The sequence below is a fragment of the Daucus carota genome, chromosome 1, assembly GCF_001625215.2.
Source record: "Daucus carota subsp. sativus chromosome 1, DH1 v3.0, whole genome shotgun sequence".
NCBI lineage: Eukaryota > Viridiplantae > Streptophyta > Magnoliopsida > Apiales > Apiaceae > Daucus > Daucus carota.
Genome location: NC_030381.2, coordinates 34,904,689 through 34,921,394, shown reverse-complemented (window position 1 = coordinate 34,921,394; position 16,706 = coordinate 34,904,689). Strand labels below are relative to the sequence as shown.

Here is a 16,706-nt window from a genome sequence, read left to right as displayed (position 1 = left end):
TAATCATTTATTTGCAGGATATAAAGCTAAAAATATTTGCTTATGGCTTCAGCTTTGTTAATTTCTTTTAAAGAAAAAATTTAGATTTTTTAAACTTTATTGGTCTTGTTCAGCTTGAAAGGTAAGCATTCCTTTGATTCAGTCCAAAACACCGAATTGACAGAAAATCAAAATTTCATTTTTTTTTAAATACCGAATCGGACCAAAATTTTATTATAGACCGGACCAATAATTCGGTTCGGTCTGGACCGGTCCGGTCCGGACCAAAATAACCAAAATTTTCTTTAAAAATCAGAGTTTGATTTGTGGAAAAGAGAGAAGTATGATTACAAAAATTTATAAAAGTAATAATTTTGGATGTCGTTCTAATTCTTTGTTCATAAATTTCTAAATCGATTACAATACGGTGGTCATAACTTCTACGGAGTTTAAAAATGATGTTTATAGATTCAAATCTGCAAATCGATTGCCTAAATATTTAATAAATGATAAAATAGTGTTTAAAATACATGCTATGTAGTGAAAAGTACTATAAAGAATTGAGAAGGATGGAGGGAGTTTTAATAACATAAATGAGTTGGCAAAATGAGGAATAATTAAACGACAATTACTATTTCAAATTTTGCTACAAATTAATGTTATATTTGGTAATTAGGATCGATGTAAATGAAGGGAAATAAGATGAAATTTGAACTATTTTCAATTAAATATTTAATAATTTCTTTACATTCATCATTTTCTTTTTGAGAAAGAATACTCCATTCTTTATCATACATATTTTATATCCAAATTTTATCATACAAATTTATAACCACTTGTTTCTTCTCAAGTTTTTTCTACCCGTTGTCATTTACTTTTACCTGCCGTTATTTATTTTTATTTTTACTCATTCAATTCTATTTCATTCACTCCAATCAAAAACAACATAAATTCACCGATTTATAAATTATAAAGTATAACCATCATATTAAAACTCATTAAAAAATTTAACCATCGAATTAAATATATCGTTTTGATCAAAATTAATCACCTCGATTATTTTATATGAAGAGAAATGCAAAATATCTCAAATTCGTTTCCTAAAACTATCCTTACATGCTGAGTCGTCAATACATACATGATAATTTTCTTAATAACAGGATTGGAATGGACTCCACATACATATATATGTGTTAACAAATTAAAATTTGACATATATTATGTCACATAATTTGATAAACATTGAATGAATTTATTTGGAATAAATAACACTGCTCTCGTATAAATTGAATCAAAAATCATCTTACCAATGGCAAAATCTGATACCAATTGTCCTAACTCTCAAATAAAAATAGCACTTTTTTTTTGCTCTAAACCGATGGCTCACACTTGGAATTCTCACGTGCGCTAGAGAGAGTGAAAGACGCCATGTACATAGAAACGACAGCAAGAAGAAACAACCACCCTGGTGGGTTTTTTCCTTTTCATGTTCTGTAATAAATGTTCTGTAATAAATAAAACAACTCAACTTCATTAAAAACCCATCTTTTATTATTGTTTTGCAAGTAACGAAACGCACTTGACATACATTGATACAACAAACAAAACAAACCCCTCTTTTTCTTTTTCTCATTTTCACAGATTCATCATCTTTCTCTTCACATATTACTCCTGATTCCACTGCTTTATACACAATACATACACAAGAATTCACAATCAAGAACTGGGTTGTTTCTTGATACCAACACTTTTCACCTGAGGAATTCAATGGAACAATTTGTCAACTTCATCATTCGCCCACCAAGGTTAATCACCCTACTCATATTTTATGTTTGTTTATGTCTATGCATATGTTTTTAGATGTTCTTTTATGTACTTGTGAGAATTTAGGTGGGTTTCTTGAAACATCATCATGGTTTGACTTCAAATCTGGAGTTTTCTGGGGGATGTCTTTTCTGTTGTTTTGTATCAGTTTATGTACTTTTGTTGAATTTTCTTGTTAGGGTTTTGAATTTTAAGTGGATATATTTTATATTTTTTTATGTGTTGTATATGCCTTTTTAGCATGATTGAATTAGCATTTGATTGTGCAGTTGGGTTATTTTCGATATGAAATGGGGGTATAGTTTACACTCTAAGAATTTGGACTTTGAATTGGATAGTTTGTTATTGGTTAGGTTTGGTGTGGATCTAAACTAGCTTTGTAAAGATATGCATCTTATCAGAAAGGAAAGGGAACTTTTTCTTCTGTGTATATTTTCTTGTAAGCTTTTTCTAGATTTAACTGTTAAGACACGAACAATCGCAGGAAAAATTGTTTTTTTTTTTAACGATTAGTCTTCTTTTAGATTAGACAGATTGCTAGGGATTTTTCTTTGATTCTCTTGTTATATAAGATTAGTCGCATGTAATCTGTTTCTGTATTTAGAAGTTGTTTAGTTAAGAGAAGATGTATGTGTCTTCTCTTCTTGGGTTGTTTTTCGCAAGTGACGGTGTTTTTTTTTTTTTTTTTCAGTATATATAAATTATTTACTTAGCAAAAACAAATATTGTTTTCTTTTCAAAATCACATGTTATTAGTCTGAATTTGAATATAAGTGGTGACACACCCACCTTGTTTCCTGCAGAGCGGAATACGACCCAAACAATGATCTCTTAGATCAGGAATTCATGCTTAAAGGAAAGTTGTTTCAGAGAAAAGATTTAGAGGTAAGGTGCACACCTTAATTGGATGCAAATTCAAATTATGACTTTGCACTAAAGTTGTCAGGCTGCTTAGCTGTTTGTGAAAAGTGAAACTATGCACTTCACTAATATACTTCTGCCACTAAGTGATCTGTTGCGTTCAGGAAACTATATAGTAGCGCTTCAGATAGAAGACGTGTTATATGGTATATTGTTTGGAGATATATTCCAGCTGCGAAGAATTATTTTTGTTGTACAACTTATTATCAAATTTACTATACAAGTAATAGAACCTTTATAAAAGTGTCAAGTTTTCTCTTACTTGCGTGAATAAAGTAAATTATGTTATATCAGTAAAGCACTGATGCCTAAAGCTCAAGGCATCGAACTAGAACTTGAATATGTGTACTGCTAAGTAGTCTACTGTCGTGTAGGAAAGAACTAAAGAAGTATATTAGGTCAGAGGTTTCCCTAGAAAATCACTGCTATGTGTGTGTTTGCGTTTGTGTATTTAACTTTTTAATGTCTCGAACTCTCGATGATTATTTCTACTATCCAAAATCCAAATCTTATTTATTGTTCATCTTATCCTTGGACTTGTTTCAGGTAAAGAACAGCCGAGGAGATGTTCTCCAGTGTAGTCACTACGTGCCTATAGTCCCACCAGAAGAAAAAGCTTTACCTTGTGTTATATACTGTCATGGAAACAGGTGATTGAGGGATCTAAGCTTTTATGTCTTTTCATTAGTGATGACACTGCGGATCTTGTTGTTGCCAATATTCTCATATAATAGGAAGTGTTGAAACTTGAGCTCTTGTACTATGATCATTATGCTTGCTTGACACGGGTCTACAAGTGTAATTGAAGTTTTAAGTTGAATGATTCGGGTTCAAGAATTTAAAACCATGATGGTGGTGACTAGATTCTGATGTATAGAGATGTTCATATACTTCATGTGATGCATAATAATAGTTATTTTAGCTTTATGTGCACGGATTAAGAAAGTTACTCAACACTATTCTATAATGATTAAATATTGCTTAAACTTCCACTTTTATCCATTAAAAGGAAGTTGATGTTAGGACTTTTTATAAAGATTTCTTGGATCATGAGTGATTTCAAGAAACTAATAAATTAATCTTCTATAGAGTTGTACATGAAAATTAAAGTTGGAACAAGTTCTTGACTTTCGAACACGTACATAGTTGAGTAAATGACATCTAGTATTTTAAAATCTGGCTATTTCATGATTTAAGGAGGCTTGACAACTTTCTGAGAGCTGATATATTGATTTTCAGTTCCTTTGGCCTTCTGTTTTTTCAATTTGAGATATAGCACAAATGATCACCTATAGTATTGTCTTTTCTTCCTTAATATTGGAAGTAGTTTGATTGTTTGGTTCTTGACTATGGTCATATTGGTCTAAACTATAAATATATAATATTGTTTTTCTAAACACTTGTCGTCTTGATTCCATGCCAGTGGGTGCAGAGCAGATGCGAGTGAAGCAGCTATAATATTACTGCCTTCAAACATCACAGTTTTTACCCTTGATTTCTCTGGATCTGGAATATCAGGAGGAGACCATGTAACCCTTGGGTGGAATGAAGTAAGAACCCATTTAATTTGATTTCTCATTATTTTAGAGATCACTGCTTCCCCTTTTATGCATTATCAGTTCTTTATAATCATGTATGTATAGCTGGTAGACACGCAAAGCTTGATAAAAAAACAGAAAACATGTCATTTGAATTCCATTTAGGAATCTGGAAACCATATTAAAACTAAGTGCTTTATGTGGAATGCCACTAGAAATCTTAAAGCAGCAGTTACCTAAATAATGGAGTATCACGCTAATATGATATAGTAGTGGCTTACCTTATTGACGAAGTTCATATCTTTACTTGTTGCTTGTTTATATGTGTGCATTCCTTGTAACATTCCCAGTCTGCTATTCTGTTGATTCACCCAGTAATTTACTTAAAAAACATGTAAGAATATTGTGAATTTATCATCTTCGTTTTCCAAGATCGAAGCAACGCCTTTCAATCGGAAAACAAGAATTTTGAATATTTTTACACTCTGTTTGATATTAAGTGACCAATATCCTAGGTTACATATTTGGGATATCTGTATTATTTTATTTCAAAACCACAATTTTCTAACTAATAATAAAGAATGTAATGCATTTTTATTAACAAATAATGAAAAAAAGAATACTTTTCTTCTAGAAAGCAGAAATTGGGCACTATGCTAGCGTACTGTGTTCGGCATTCGGCAGGGGTGCGCCATGTGGCGTACCCCTGTATTTGAAGGCTAAGACGCATTAAAGTGCGGGAGAGGGGGTGCGGGATGGCAATAGTTGTAAATTATCTTAATCTCTGATTGATTTCCCGCCACCAGTGACTTCAAGCTGTAAAATCATCTTCTGTTTTGCTTAAAGCTTGAAACTACGATATCCATAGTCTTCTGCTAGGTGAGTAACTAATGTGAAGTGATAGATTGAGGCTCCTGTTATAACTATATATGTAACTGTTTATGTATTGCTATGTTACCCAGACTCTTCGATTGTCACCTTATACCAATGCCGACCGCACATGACATGGGCATGGGTATAGGATCAGTCTGAACTTTGATATCAAAACCGGACACTTCATCTTGCAACAACCTAAGTTCAAAATGATATAAAAGGTCTTACAACAACTTGTTCGAAGTGTGCAAGGTCCATGAACAGTGTTATTAAACGCGATATGCGCACAGAAGCGCAAAGGCCCCCTAGAGCATAAGCGCAACGCGAAATGCGCGGATTCATCGAAGACAAATAAATATACATATATAAATGATATATAAGCAGAAAACTGTTAATTTACACATAAGATGACATTTATTGATAAAGCAACCAAATTCTTCTAAAGTCAAGGTAGCAAAGAATTCCAAACTTAGTCCATTCTTCCACTTCTTCGTCATCAATATTCAGGAAATCATCATCTTTACTAATATAATTCGGATCCTTAACAAAGTCTTCTTCATCATACTCAAGTCATATGTGTATATACAACACTTGTATGTATAAATATATAATAGTATATACAAGATATGTGTATCTTATATATATGGGTATCTATATGCAATAACCATAAAAGAAGATGAGTTTAATTTTAGTCTCCGGTTCGATATCTCTTGTTCTTGCATGTAAATCTGGTCTATATCTATTTGTTTTAGTTACTATAAGGTCCACAGGGTTTTTTCTGAACCCATTTCCTTTAAAAATGACTCATTTTAAAAGAAGCACGCTTATTTTGCGCTTTTGAACAGCGCATAAGCACTCGCTGCACATAAAAGCGAGCGCATCATTGAAGGCGCATCGCATCTCCGAAGCGACGCGCTTCAGGCGGGCATCGCATCGCATATCGCATATGCGTGCGCATATGCGCGCTTTTAATAACACTGTCCATGAATAATTTTTTGTATGTTATCCTTTGACTTTACGACTTGGATATGACACATAAAAATAGAATCAATTTGTGTAAGTTTAATCGGTAGAAAACACTAGTGCCACTACTTTTTAAGATGTAAAATGGATTAAGAGCATGTATTGTGTTTTTTTTATGCACTGAACTCGAATTGTTTTGCTCTCCCAGAAAGATGACCTGAGAGCTGTTGTAAACTATTTACGCGAAGATGGGAACGTGTCTTTGATTGGCTTGTGGGGCCGCTCAATGGGAGCTGTGACTAGGTATTTACACCACATGTTGCCTTTTAGTAATATTTTTGAATACAGGATAAATTTTTGGGACCTTGTCTTCTATTTAACTATTGTAAATTGTTCTGATGTGCCATACTTTGATATTTTGCATTCTTGGATATATGCGGTAGAAAGTGACCTATTAAATATCTTCTTACAGATATAGTACAATGCTCTTAATATCTCCTTACAGTATTCTAACAAAAGCATAAAACTATCCCCGAAAGCTAATTTTAACCAGATGCATTTGGTGCTATAATATAGCAATAGATACAACTATTCCATTGCATCGGACTTGTTCTAACAAATGACCCCAAGGTGAATGTTTATTAATGATAAGGAACAAAATAGTATATCAATGGTTAAAATTAGCTTTCGGGGATAGTTTTATGATTTTGTTAGAATACTGGTAGCCTCCTTCTAACACCTTGATGTTTTAGGAAAACTACTCACTTAAAATGGGTATCAAAGGTCATCATACTTACAGGAGACTCGAGGGTCCACTCCCTCTAATCCCCTAATATTCTCATAATTTATGGACACGAAGACAAATTTATGTCCCAAAGATGAGCGTCTGTGATCCTCTCTCAACCCAAATATGGCTTTCGAGTGAGGGGCAATGTTAGAATAAGTAAACGCTCATCCTAACACTTTGAGGTTTTAGGAGAACCGGTCACTTAACAGCTTTTAACTTTCATATCATAAGGGTGACAAGCTTGTCTAGCTAGTTAAGTTACATGAAGTAAATGACAAAGTGAGATACAGATGATTGACTTCAAAAATTGCTCTTGCCAGCTTAATGTATGGAGCTGAGGATCCTTCCATTGCAGGGATGGTTCTTGACAGCCCTTTCTCAAATTTGGTTGATTTGATGATGGAACTTGTGGATACGTACAAAATTCGCCTCCCCAAATTTACTGTAAGTAGATTTCGTGAGGATCTTAGAATTTTTTGTGTGTGTGTAACTTTTTTTTTTTTTTTTTTTTTTTTTTTTTTTTTTTCGGTCAGGTGTGTGTGTGTGTGTGGTTTTGGTACATTTTGTCCCATGTATTTTGGGGTAGCTAAACATTTAGCACCATAAAGCTTATAAAAATACTTGAGGATCGTATCTTATATCAAAACGGAAGGTTGAATATTCTGGTCACATGTCATAAAGAAAAAAGTTTCCAACTAGATAATTCATATAGTGGCATAGCTTATTCTTGTTACACTATATAGTCTTCAATATATGTTTCAGTATCTTTATTTTTTGCTTATAATTAATTTTTGTTATTCATTATATCCTGATTTTGTGATTGTTTCTTTATTCACTGTCCATTGCAGATTTATTTTACCCCCCAATATTTTAGTACTGAATTGTATTTTTTTATTTTCTGTATACGTTTTGGATGCTAAATGTTTAAAAACTCTAAAAACTAGGCTCAAAGTAGTTTAAAAGTCCATCTCTTCTTCGAATATCTATTCCTCCGATGTGGGGATAAACTTAAAGGTTTAATATTCCAAAAGATATAAACACTTTGGTGCTAGATGTATCCTTATAATGTGTTGGTGCAACATGTTTGGAGATGCTGAACATGAGTGATTGTGTTGATATTCCTTTTGGTTTCCCTTTCAGGCTTTTCTGTTGAAGGAAAATAGTTGATAATAATCTTCATTAATTTTTTCTCTAATTAATAGTGGTTTAATGTTCTTTTTTGTTCTAATTCTTGTTCCAAACAGATCAAGTTTGCAATCCAGTACATGCGAAGAGCAATTCTAAAGAAGGCAAAATTCGACATAGAGGAACTGAACACTATCAAGGTTATTTATTATATACAAGCATATTCCCAATCTGAACTTATTAAGCAGGATTAGCTTGTTTTGATCCCTCAGTTATTTATTCTTGTTTCAGTACCTATAGTGGTTATTCTTGTAGGTCGCAAAGTCTTCCTTTGTACCAGTTCTATTGGGACATGCCATTGATGATGATTTCATACAACCACACCATTCTGATCGCATATTTGATGCGTACATGGTAAATATATTTTTGGATACCCTTAATGGTATTGGTATTGATAGTCTGCAATTATGTTTTACTGGCACCTTTCCCCTTGTCATATGTCATGTATAAGTATAACATAATGCATTAGAATCTTGCATATACTTAAGATGTAATACAAGCACGTGCCATTCAAGGCATGCACCTGAATAGTGTATAATATATATATATATATATATATATATATAGGCTCATGATCAAATAGAAACCAATTTTAAAATAAAAACTAGAAACCAATACAAGTTAGTGATATTCTCAGTACAATTTAGTGATTATCTCTTTAGGATTTAGTGATCTGTGCTGCAGAATTTAGTGAAAACTCAATCTCCAGATATTAACCAGCTTAGAACTCCAGATCTGTTCATGTTTTCGATTCAGATGGTGGTGATAGTGGTGGAGATGGTGGAGGTGAAGGTGGAGATGGAGGAAAGATGATTGTAGCGGAGGTTTGGGCGGCTTGAAGTAGGGGGTTGGAGCGTTGCCGGAATAGTGGCGGCTCCGCCTTTGAAGTTGAGTCGAGGTGGAGAAAGAAGTATGAACGAATCTGAAGGAGGTTGAAGCGGCGATTAAGATGGGCCTGATGAAGATGGAGGTGTGGAGGTTGTGTTGTTAAAGAAATAATGGAGGTGGAGGTGGAGATGGAGATGGAGGTGGTGGTTATGGAGGGGGTGGGCGGCATAGAGGTGGTTGTGGTTATGAAGGAGGCGACGACGGAGGTGGTGGTAGTGGAGGTGGGGTTGGTGAAGATGGAGGTGGGTTTGATGAAGATGGAGGTGGAGATGGGGTTGTTTAAAAATTTAGTGGTATTTGCTTTAGGATTTAGTGATATTTTAGTTTGGTTTTTAGTTTCTAGGATAAGGAGGTTTCTATTGGAGTAAAACTCTATATATATATATATATATATATATATATATATATATATATATATAGGCTCATGATCAAATAGAAACCACTCTTAAAATAAAAACTAGAAACCAGTTTCCCTACCACTATTTATAACTACGGGTATCACTAATTTATACTGCACTAATCACTGTTTTTATACAGTATGTAAACAGCGATTTTTATTATCAAAATTGAGAATTCTACTTATCTAAATTATTGATAATCGATTATAGATGATTAATTTTATCCGTAGGAAGGTTCTTGATGGTAGGAAGCCGCAAGAGAAGTTGTATGATGATGGTAAGTAGTCGTTAGTTTTGTAAGTTATGATGGAAAATCTACGTGACTATTGGTGATGATAGACAGTGGTGGCAAGTCATAGAAACGTTTTGTAATGGTGGTAAGAGGTCCATTATTACGATTTGGGTGAAAATGATGGTCATATACGTTGCATATATGTGTGTGTATATATTTATATTCGCGAGATATGCTATATATAAATTAGTGATATGTTATGTACAAATTAGTGATTTCTGTAGTTAAAAATAGTGATAAAAAACTGTCCAGAAACTGGTTTTTAGTTTTTAGGCTAATTTGGTTTCTATTGGAGTAGGACTCTATATATATATATATATATATATAGCGTGGTGGGCCCATAACCCACAGGTCCCAGGATCGAAACCTGGCTCTGATACCAAATACGCAGCAGCTACTCAGCAATATAAATTATGATAAAATAGCAATATAGATTATGAGTTTAAGAATGTTTGAAAGAATCTCAGCACATGAGTAAGAGAGAAGAGAAAGGAAAACTTTTATTCCGTTCCGCCCTCCTCTTTTCAGAATTACATAAATCCCTTTATATAGGGAGAAAAGAACCCTTCATTGGATTCGTTACAAACAAATACAAACAAACAACTTTTACAAAAGTAAAAAGAAAACAAATAACTTTTAAAAAAGTAGACAATATTTGATGCCGGGTGCTACTTTGGGCCCCATCGTCACATCTCATAATGTTCACTTTGTACAAAGAAACAAACAACTTTAATAAAGCAAGTATTATTGCTGGCTGAAATCTTTGATGATTTTGGATTGAGGTCTTCATCTAGCTGGGAATAATTTTTACCCTGTGATATTTTTTCCTTCTAGAATTCGATCGTCTAAGAAATCTCTCAAGAGTTTAATATTCCTTAGATTGAGGTAATGACTCTTATAATTTTCGAAATCTTCTTGGATTTCTCTGACTGTTCTTTTAGCCTTTTCCTCTGGGGTGGCTTGACTGTATTTTTTATAGATATTATTCTTTTCAGCATTAATTCTGAGAATTTCCCAGTCTAATCTCTTTATCTCTTTGAATTCTCTGGCAAAAGGTATCATTATAATTCTGGATCCTTTCCTTTTCCCTTAAAATTTGAAGTTGTAAGGGATGAAATTAGACCATCCCAGAAATCTTCAGGAGTAGGAGTATATTCTTCTTCCTGAGATTCACCTGCTAAAACATTAAAAGAATTATTAGAATCCATTGATCCTGGTGATGACGTCGTTTTCATTGACTGATCTTCATTAGGAAATGAAAATGTACTGAAGAACTGATTCTTCATATGGTCTAAAACCCTCTTCATGATCTTTTGATCTGATTCATTAGGGAACTTTTTCTGAAAATAAGTTTTCAGGTCCTCCATTGGAGTCTGTTGTGAACTTTGTCCATCAGGGATTTGTTTTTCATCATGGTTTATTACCATCTTGACGTTGGATTCTATCTTCTGAATATCTTCAGAACTCATCTTCGTCCACCATTTATAGAAGAAATTCCTTTGTAGCAGAGGAATTCCTAGCTTGTCTTTATCGATAGAAATTGTCCATCTCCAAATCCAAGGAATTTGAAATTTTGAGAAAAATATGAAAGGACATTGTCCAAAAATTAATCTTTTAGATTTAATGCGTGTTACCAGAGGGCTGTTATCACACCATGAGTTATATAAATTCATAATTTTTTCTGGTAGAATTTCAAGAGAAGGGCCAAATTTTGACCACCATTCATAAAACCAATTTGGTATGTGCTTATTAAGCACTTCAGGGTTTACTGAGAAAAACCAAGAATGTTTATTCTTGGGATTTTGATAATAAAATGCTTTAGAAAAAGCTTGGATATAATCCCAGTAATTGAAATAAATATATTTACCTTCAGCAATTTTTATTGCTTTACCCTCATTAGGATTCAATCCCCATTCTCTGGGAGTTAATACCTTGTTGATGTGGCATTTGCTGAAGTTTATAAAACTTTCAGGGTTATTGTTCTGATAATGATGAACAATTGTTACCGATTCGGTAATTGTCAACAGAATTTCCAGATATAATCTGGGCTGATTTTGCAAAGCAGCATACCCTCTATTTTCAAGGTACCTGGTTTTCAATGACCATCCATCATTTGGAGTCATAAGAATATCTTCTTCTTCAAGATACAGAATATTTTCTGTAATCGGATTTTCAAAGTATTCTTGATCTGGAGGAGTTTCCGTAATTGCAGGGAAATTGATTTCATTCCACTTAATCAATCTATTAGTGGCTATGTTTGAAGTTGACAAATTAGTTTGAACCACAGTTGTAGTTCCTGGAGGGGCTAATATCTTTTTATTGATATTAGGGTTCAAAGTTTGTAGAACCTTATAGTATACTCTATAGCATATAGCTATTATTTCACTACCTGGTTTAAAATTATAACCACTAGTATGAATTGATAGTTGCATAGCATCTAACAAATTACTATCTGTTAAAGATAGGGTTAAGTTTGGAGATACGTCAAAATAGACGGGTCCGTGGCATAGGCTGGTTTCTATTAAAGCAGCTAGAGAGGGTTTAAAGTCTCTACATCTACCATCTCTTATGTATGCCATAATACTAGAGTTTACTCCTAACAGTGTTAGAGGCTTAAAAGCTACTTGGATTAATCCAATATGGATAAATCTGTGTTGTTTAAAAGGAGCTAAATCCTTTTTAGTTAATAACCTAATCGTCTGAGAACTATCAGATATTCTGATAGTTTGTTCTAAAGTCTTAATAGCAAATCTTGCTTTTAGATCTAGAAATCCTATTTCATAGATCTTATTAGGAGCTACTGAGGGTATTACCCACTTGTTTAGTTTATCCAAATTCTTTGGATATTCAATTAATTCTGCATTTTTTACAGAATCATTTTGATGATCATTATCATCCCAGTCACCTTGAGACATATATCCCAAAAACTAAAAGCGTTGTGGTAGTAAGCTAACTGTATCTAGAATCAAGACTTATTAAGAAAAACATAAAATTTAAATCTTTTTGGTTATCTTTGTTTTCACTATCAACCTAACGGGATAGACAGGAAAAAATCCAACGAAAACAAAGATGAATAAAATACTTTTAGCAAAAATATTCCAATATTTCTCTTCAAACAAATCGCCTTTTCTTTCTTAATAGTCGAGTATTTTGACTGAGTGAAATTCCATTTTCCCGAAGTAAATCTAACAAGCTCTTCTTTTGAAGTGTTTGGATTTATTTGTTTTAAAATTCCACCATAGCCTATATTTGAAGCATCTGTTTCAACAATTTTAAAATACTTTGGATTTGCCAAAGATAAACAAGGTAAACATTTTACCTTTGCTTTTATTCTCCTTACTGCTAGAGAATGTTCTTCAGTCCATGGCTGAGGATTTTTCTTTAGTCTAGAATACAGTATTGCTGTATCTTTAGCTAGGTCTTTATAATAGTCTGAAACATAGTTCAAACTTCTTAGAAACCTTTGCAACTGTTTTGTATCTAGAATATTATCAGGAAACTTAGAAGCAAATTCTATACTTCTTTCAATTGGAATAATCTTTCCTTGACTAATCAGATGTCCTAAGAATCTGACTTGGACTTGAAAAAGTTTCATTTTTGGGGCAGATATTACTAACCCATTTTTTCTAATTAAATCCTTAAAAATTTTTAAGTGTTTTATATGTTGATCTAATGTTTTAGAAAATACTAAAACATCATCAATATACACAATTATAAATTCGGTGTAAGGGTTGAATATATCATTCATAATATTCTGAAAATCAGAAGGTGCATTTTTTAAGCCAAAAGGTAGGACATTTCATTCATACTGACCAAATGGAACTGTAAATGCAGTTTTATATTTATCAGATTAATTTATTTGAATCTGCCAATATCCAGACTTCATATCAAATTTAGAGAAAATTAAAGCATTATTTAATCTATCTAATAAATCTTTTTTATTAGGAATTGGGTATCTAACCCATTTCAATACCTTATTAAGGGGTTTATAGTTTATAACTAACCTGGGAACACCTCGTTCCTTTTCTGCAGCATTATTAACATAGAATGCTGTACAACTCCAAGGGGATTTCGATTTTCTAATTAATCCCTTTTCTAAAAGAGAATTTATCTCCTTTTTACACAGCTCTAAATATTCATTATTCATTTGAGCTGGTCTAGCTTTAGTAGGAATTTGGTTTTCATTAAAACCATCTATGTAAGGAAGAGAAACGACATGTTGTTTTCTATTCCAAAAAGCATTTGGTAAGTCATTGCATACTTCACTAAGGAATTGCTTTTCAATAGTTTTTATTTTTTCTTTAACTTCGCTTTTATTAAGCTGTTCTTTAATACTTAAAAGATTAATTTCTTCTTTAAGAAAATTTAATTGTTTTTCTTTATTAAGAAGAACATCTTTTACCTCATTAAGCATTTGCGTCTGAGGGTCTGTTATGAAGTTAAATTTAACTTCTTTACCATTTATGGTAGCTAGAATTCCTTTAGTGTCGATTTTATTAATCGGCATTAGCATATGCAAAAAAGGAGTTCCTAATATTATCCTATGAGTAATATTTTTTACAAGGATAAAAAATGCGGGTAAACAAACATCTTTGTTACACACATACGCATTAGATAATTTATAATTTATCTCTAACTTACTTCCTCCTGCTGCTGTTAGCGATCGGGTAGTTTTTTCAAAATACTTAGTAGGAATTATTCCCTCTTTTATGCAGTTTAAATCCGCACCACTATCAATTAAAGCAATTTCATCTTTTAAAATGAAATTTTTATCAATTACTAAAGTAATTTTTACAAACCATTTTTGTGAAGTTACTTGATTTAAAAGATGTAAGTATTCTTCATTTGAAGTACTTTCTTCTATTAGGTTTTTATCTTTGATTAAATTTTTATCTTTATCAGAGGATTTTGTCTCTAATAAAGTTAATCTTCTTGATAGATTAGAATTATTTTGTTTTATATCAGAAATTTTTGATTTTAAGAAATTAACTTCTCTTTTGAGATCACTAATAGAAACTGGAGTTTCTTTAGTGTTAGATTGTTGAAATCTATTTAAAACCTCACTTAATTGGTAAGGTGTCTCAATTATTTTAGGCGTTTCTGAGTTATCTCTTATTAAGGCTTCGATTAATTTTCTTTTTAATTCGGAGTCCTTAATTAACTCTAAAGCCTTTAAGACTTTATCTTGATCTTCTGAAAGGACATTTAATCCATTCATTTCAACTATTGATTTCCAATAGTTTATTTCTTTACATTGACAATCATTATTGTCAGAATCTGAGGAAGATTGCTCAGCTAACTCTAAATTATCTTCTTCAGAAGATCTTTCTGAATCAGAATTGAGAAGAACTTTCTCTAATTGCAACCTTAGTTGCTCATCCTTAAACTCATTAAAGCCACACTAAACAGTTATTCTACTGAATGTTGCAGGGCAAAAGTCTTTTGTAAAATTTTAGTAATCTTATTTTGTTTTTGATATTTGAATGAGTTGAATAATAAAGAAAAGGCGATTTGTTTGATGAGAAATATTGGAATATTTTTGCTAAAAGTATTTTATTCATCTTTGTTTTCGTTGGATTTTTTCCTGTCTATCCCGTTAGGTTGATAGTGAAAACAAAGATAACCAAAAAGATTTAAATTTTATGTTTTTCTTAATAAGTCTTGATTCTAGATACAGTTAGCTTACTACCACAACGCTTTTAGTTTTTGGGATATATGTCTCAAGGTGACTGGGATGATAATGATCATCAAAATGATTCTGTAAAAAATGCAGAATTAATTGAATATCCAAAGAATTTGGATAAACTAAACAAGTGGGTAATACCCTCAGTAGCTCCTAATAAGATCTATGAAATAGGATTTCTAGATCTAAAAGCAAGATTTGCTATTAAGACTTTAGAACAAACTATCAGAATATCTGATAGTTCTCAGACGATTAGGTTATTAACTAAAAAGGATTTAGCTCCTTTTAAACAACACAGATTTATCCATATTGGATTAATCCAAGTAGCTTTTAAGCCTCTAACACTGTTAGGAGTAAACTCTAGTATTATGGCATACATAAGAGATGGTAGATGTAGAGACTTTAAACCCTCTCTAGCTGCTTTAATAGAAACCAGCCTATGCCACGGACCCGTCTATTTTGACGTATCTCCAAACTTAACCCTATCTTTAACAGATAGTAATTTGTTAGATGCTATGCAACTATCAATTCATACTAGTGGTTATAATTTTAAACCAGGTAGTGAAATAATAGCTATATGCTATAGAGTATACTATAAGGTTCTACAAACTTTGAACCCTAATATCAATAAAAAGATATTAGCCCCTCCAGGAACTACAACTGTGGTTCAAACTAATTTGTCAACTTCAAACATAGCCACTAATAGATTGATTAAGTGGAATGAAATCAATTTCCCTGCAATTACGGAAACTCCTCCAGATCAAGAATACTTTGAAAATCCGATTACAGAAAATATTCTGTATCTTGAAGAAGAAGATATTCTTATGACTCCAAATGATGGATGGTCATTGAAAACCAGGTACCTTGAAAATAGAGGGTATGCTGCTTTGCAAAATCAGCCCAGATTATATCTGGAAATTCTGTTGACAATTACCGAATCGGTAACAATTGTTCATCATTATCAGAACAATAACCCTGAAAGTTTTATAAACTTCAGCAAATGCCACATCAACAAGGTATTAACTCCCAGAGAATGGGGATTGAATCCTAATGAGGGTAAAGCAATAAAAATTGCTGAAGGTAAATATATTTATTTCAATTACTGGGATTATATCCAAGCTTTTTCTAAAGCATTTTATTATCAAAATCCCAAGAATAAACATTCTTGGTTTTTCTCAGTAAACCCTGAAGTGCTTAATAAGCACATACCAAATTGGTTTTATGAATGGTGGTCAAAATTTGGCCCTTCTCTTGAAATTCTACCAGAAAAAATTATGAATTTATATAACTCATGGTGTGATAACAGCCCTCTGGTAACACGCATTAAATCTAAAAGATTAATTTTTGGACAATGTCCTTTCATATTTTTCTCAAA

At 32.5% G+C, this 16,706-nt stretch overlaps 1 protein-coding gene across 1 annotated transcript in view; it reads left to right on the top strand.

The window, feature by feature from the left end:
• The first annotated feature begins 1,446 nt into the window (after positions 1–1,446).
• Positions 1,447–16,706, top strand: part of LOC108221581 (uncharacterized) — a 23,703-nt gene continuing 8,443 nt past the window's right edge. The window contains exons 1-8 of the mRNA XM_064081406.1: positions 1,447–1,784; positions 2,607–2,688; positions 3,271–3,374; positions 4,148–4,274; positions 6,307–6,401; positions 7,206–7,329; positions 8,130–8,210; positions 8,326–8,424. Coding sequence (XP_063937476.1) covers positions 1,747–1,784; positions 2,607–2,688; positions 3,271–3,374; positions 4,148–4,274; positions 6,307–6,401; positions 7,206–7,329; positions 8,130–8,210; positions 8,326–8,424 — 750 coding nt within the window. The 5' untranslated portion in view covers positions 1,447–1,746. The remainder of the gene's footprint in view (positions 1,785–2,606; positions 2,689–3,270; positions 3,375–4,147; positions 4,275–6,306; positions 6,402–7,205; positions 7,330–8,129; positions 8,211–8,325; positions 8,425–16,706) is intronic.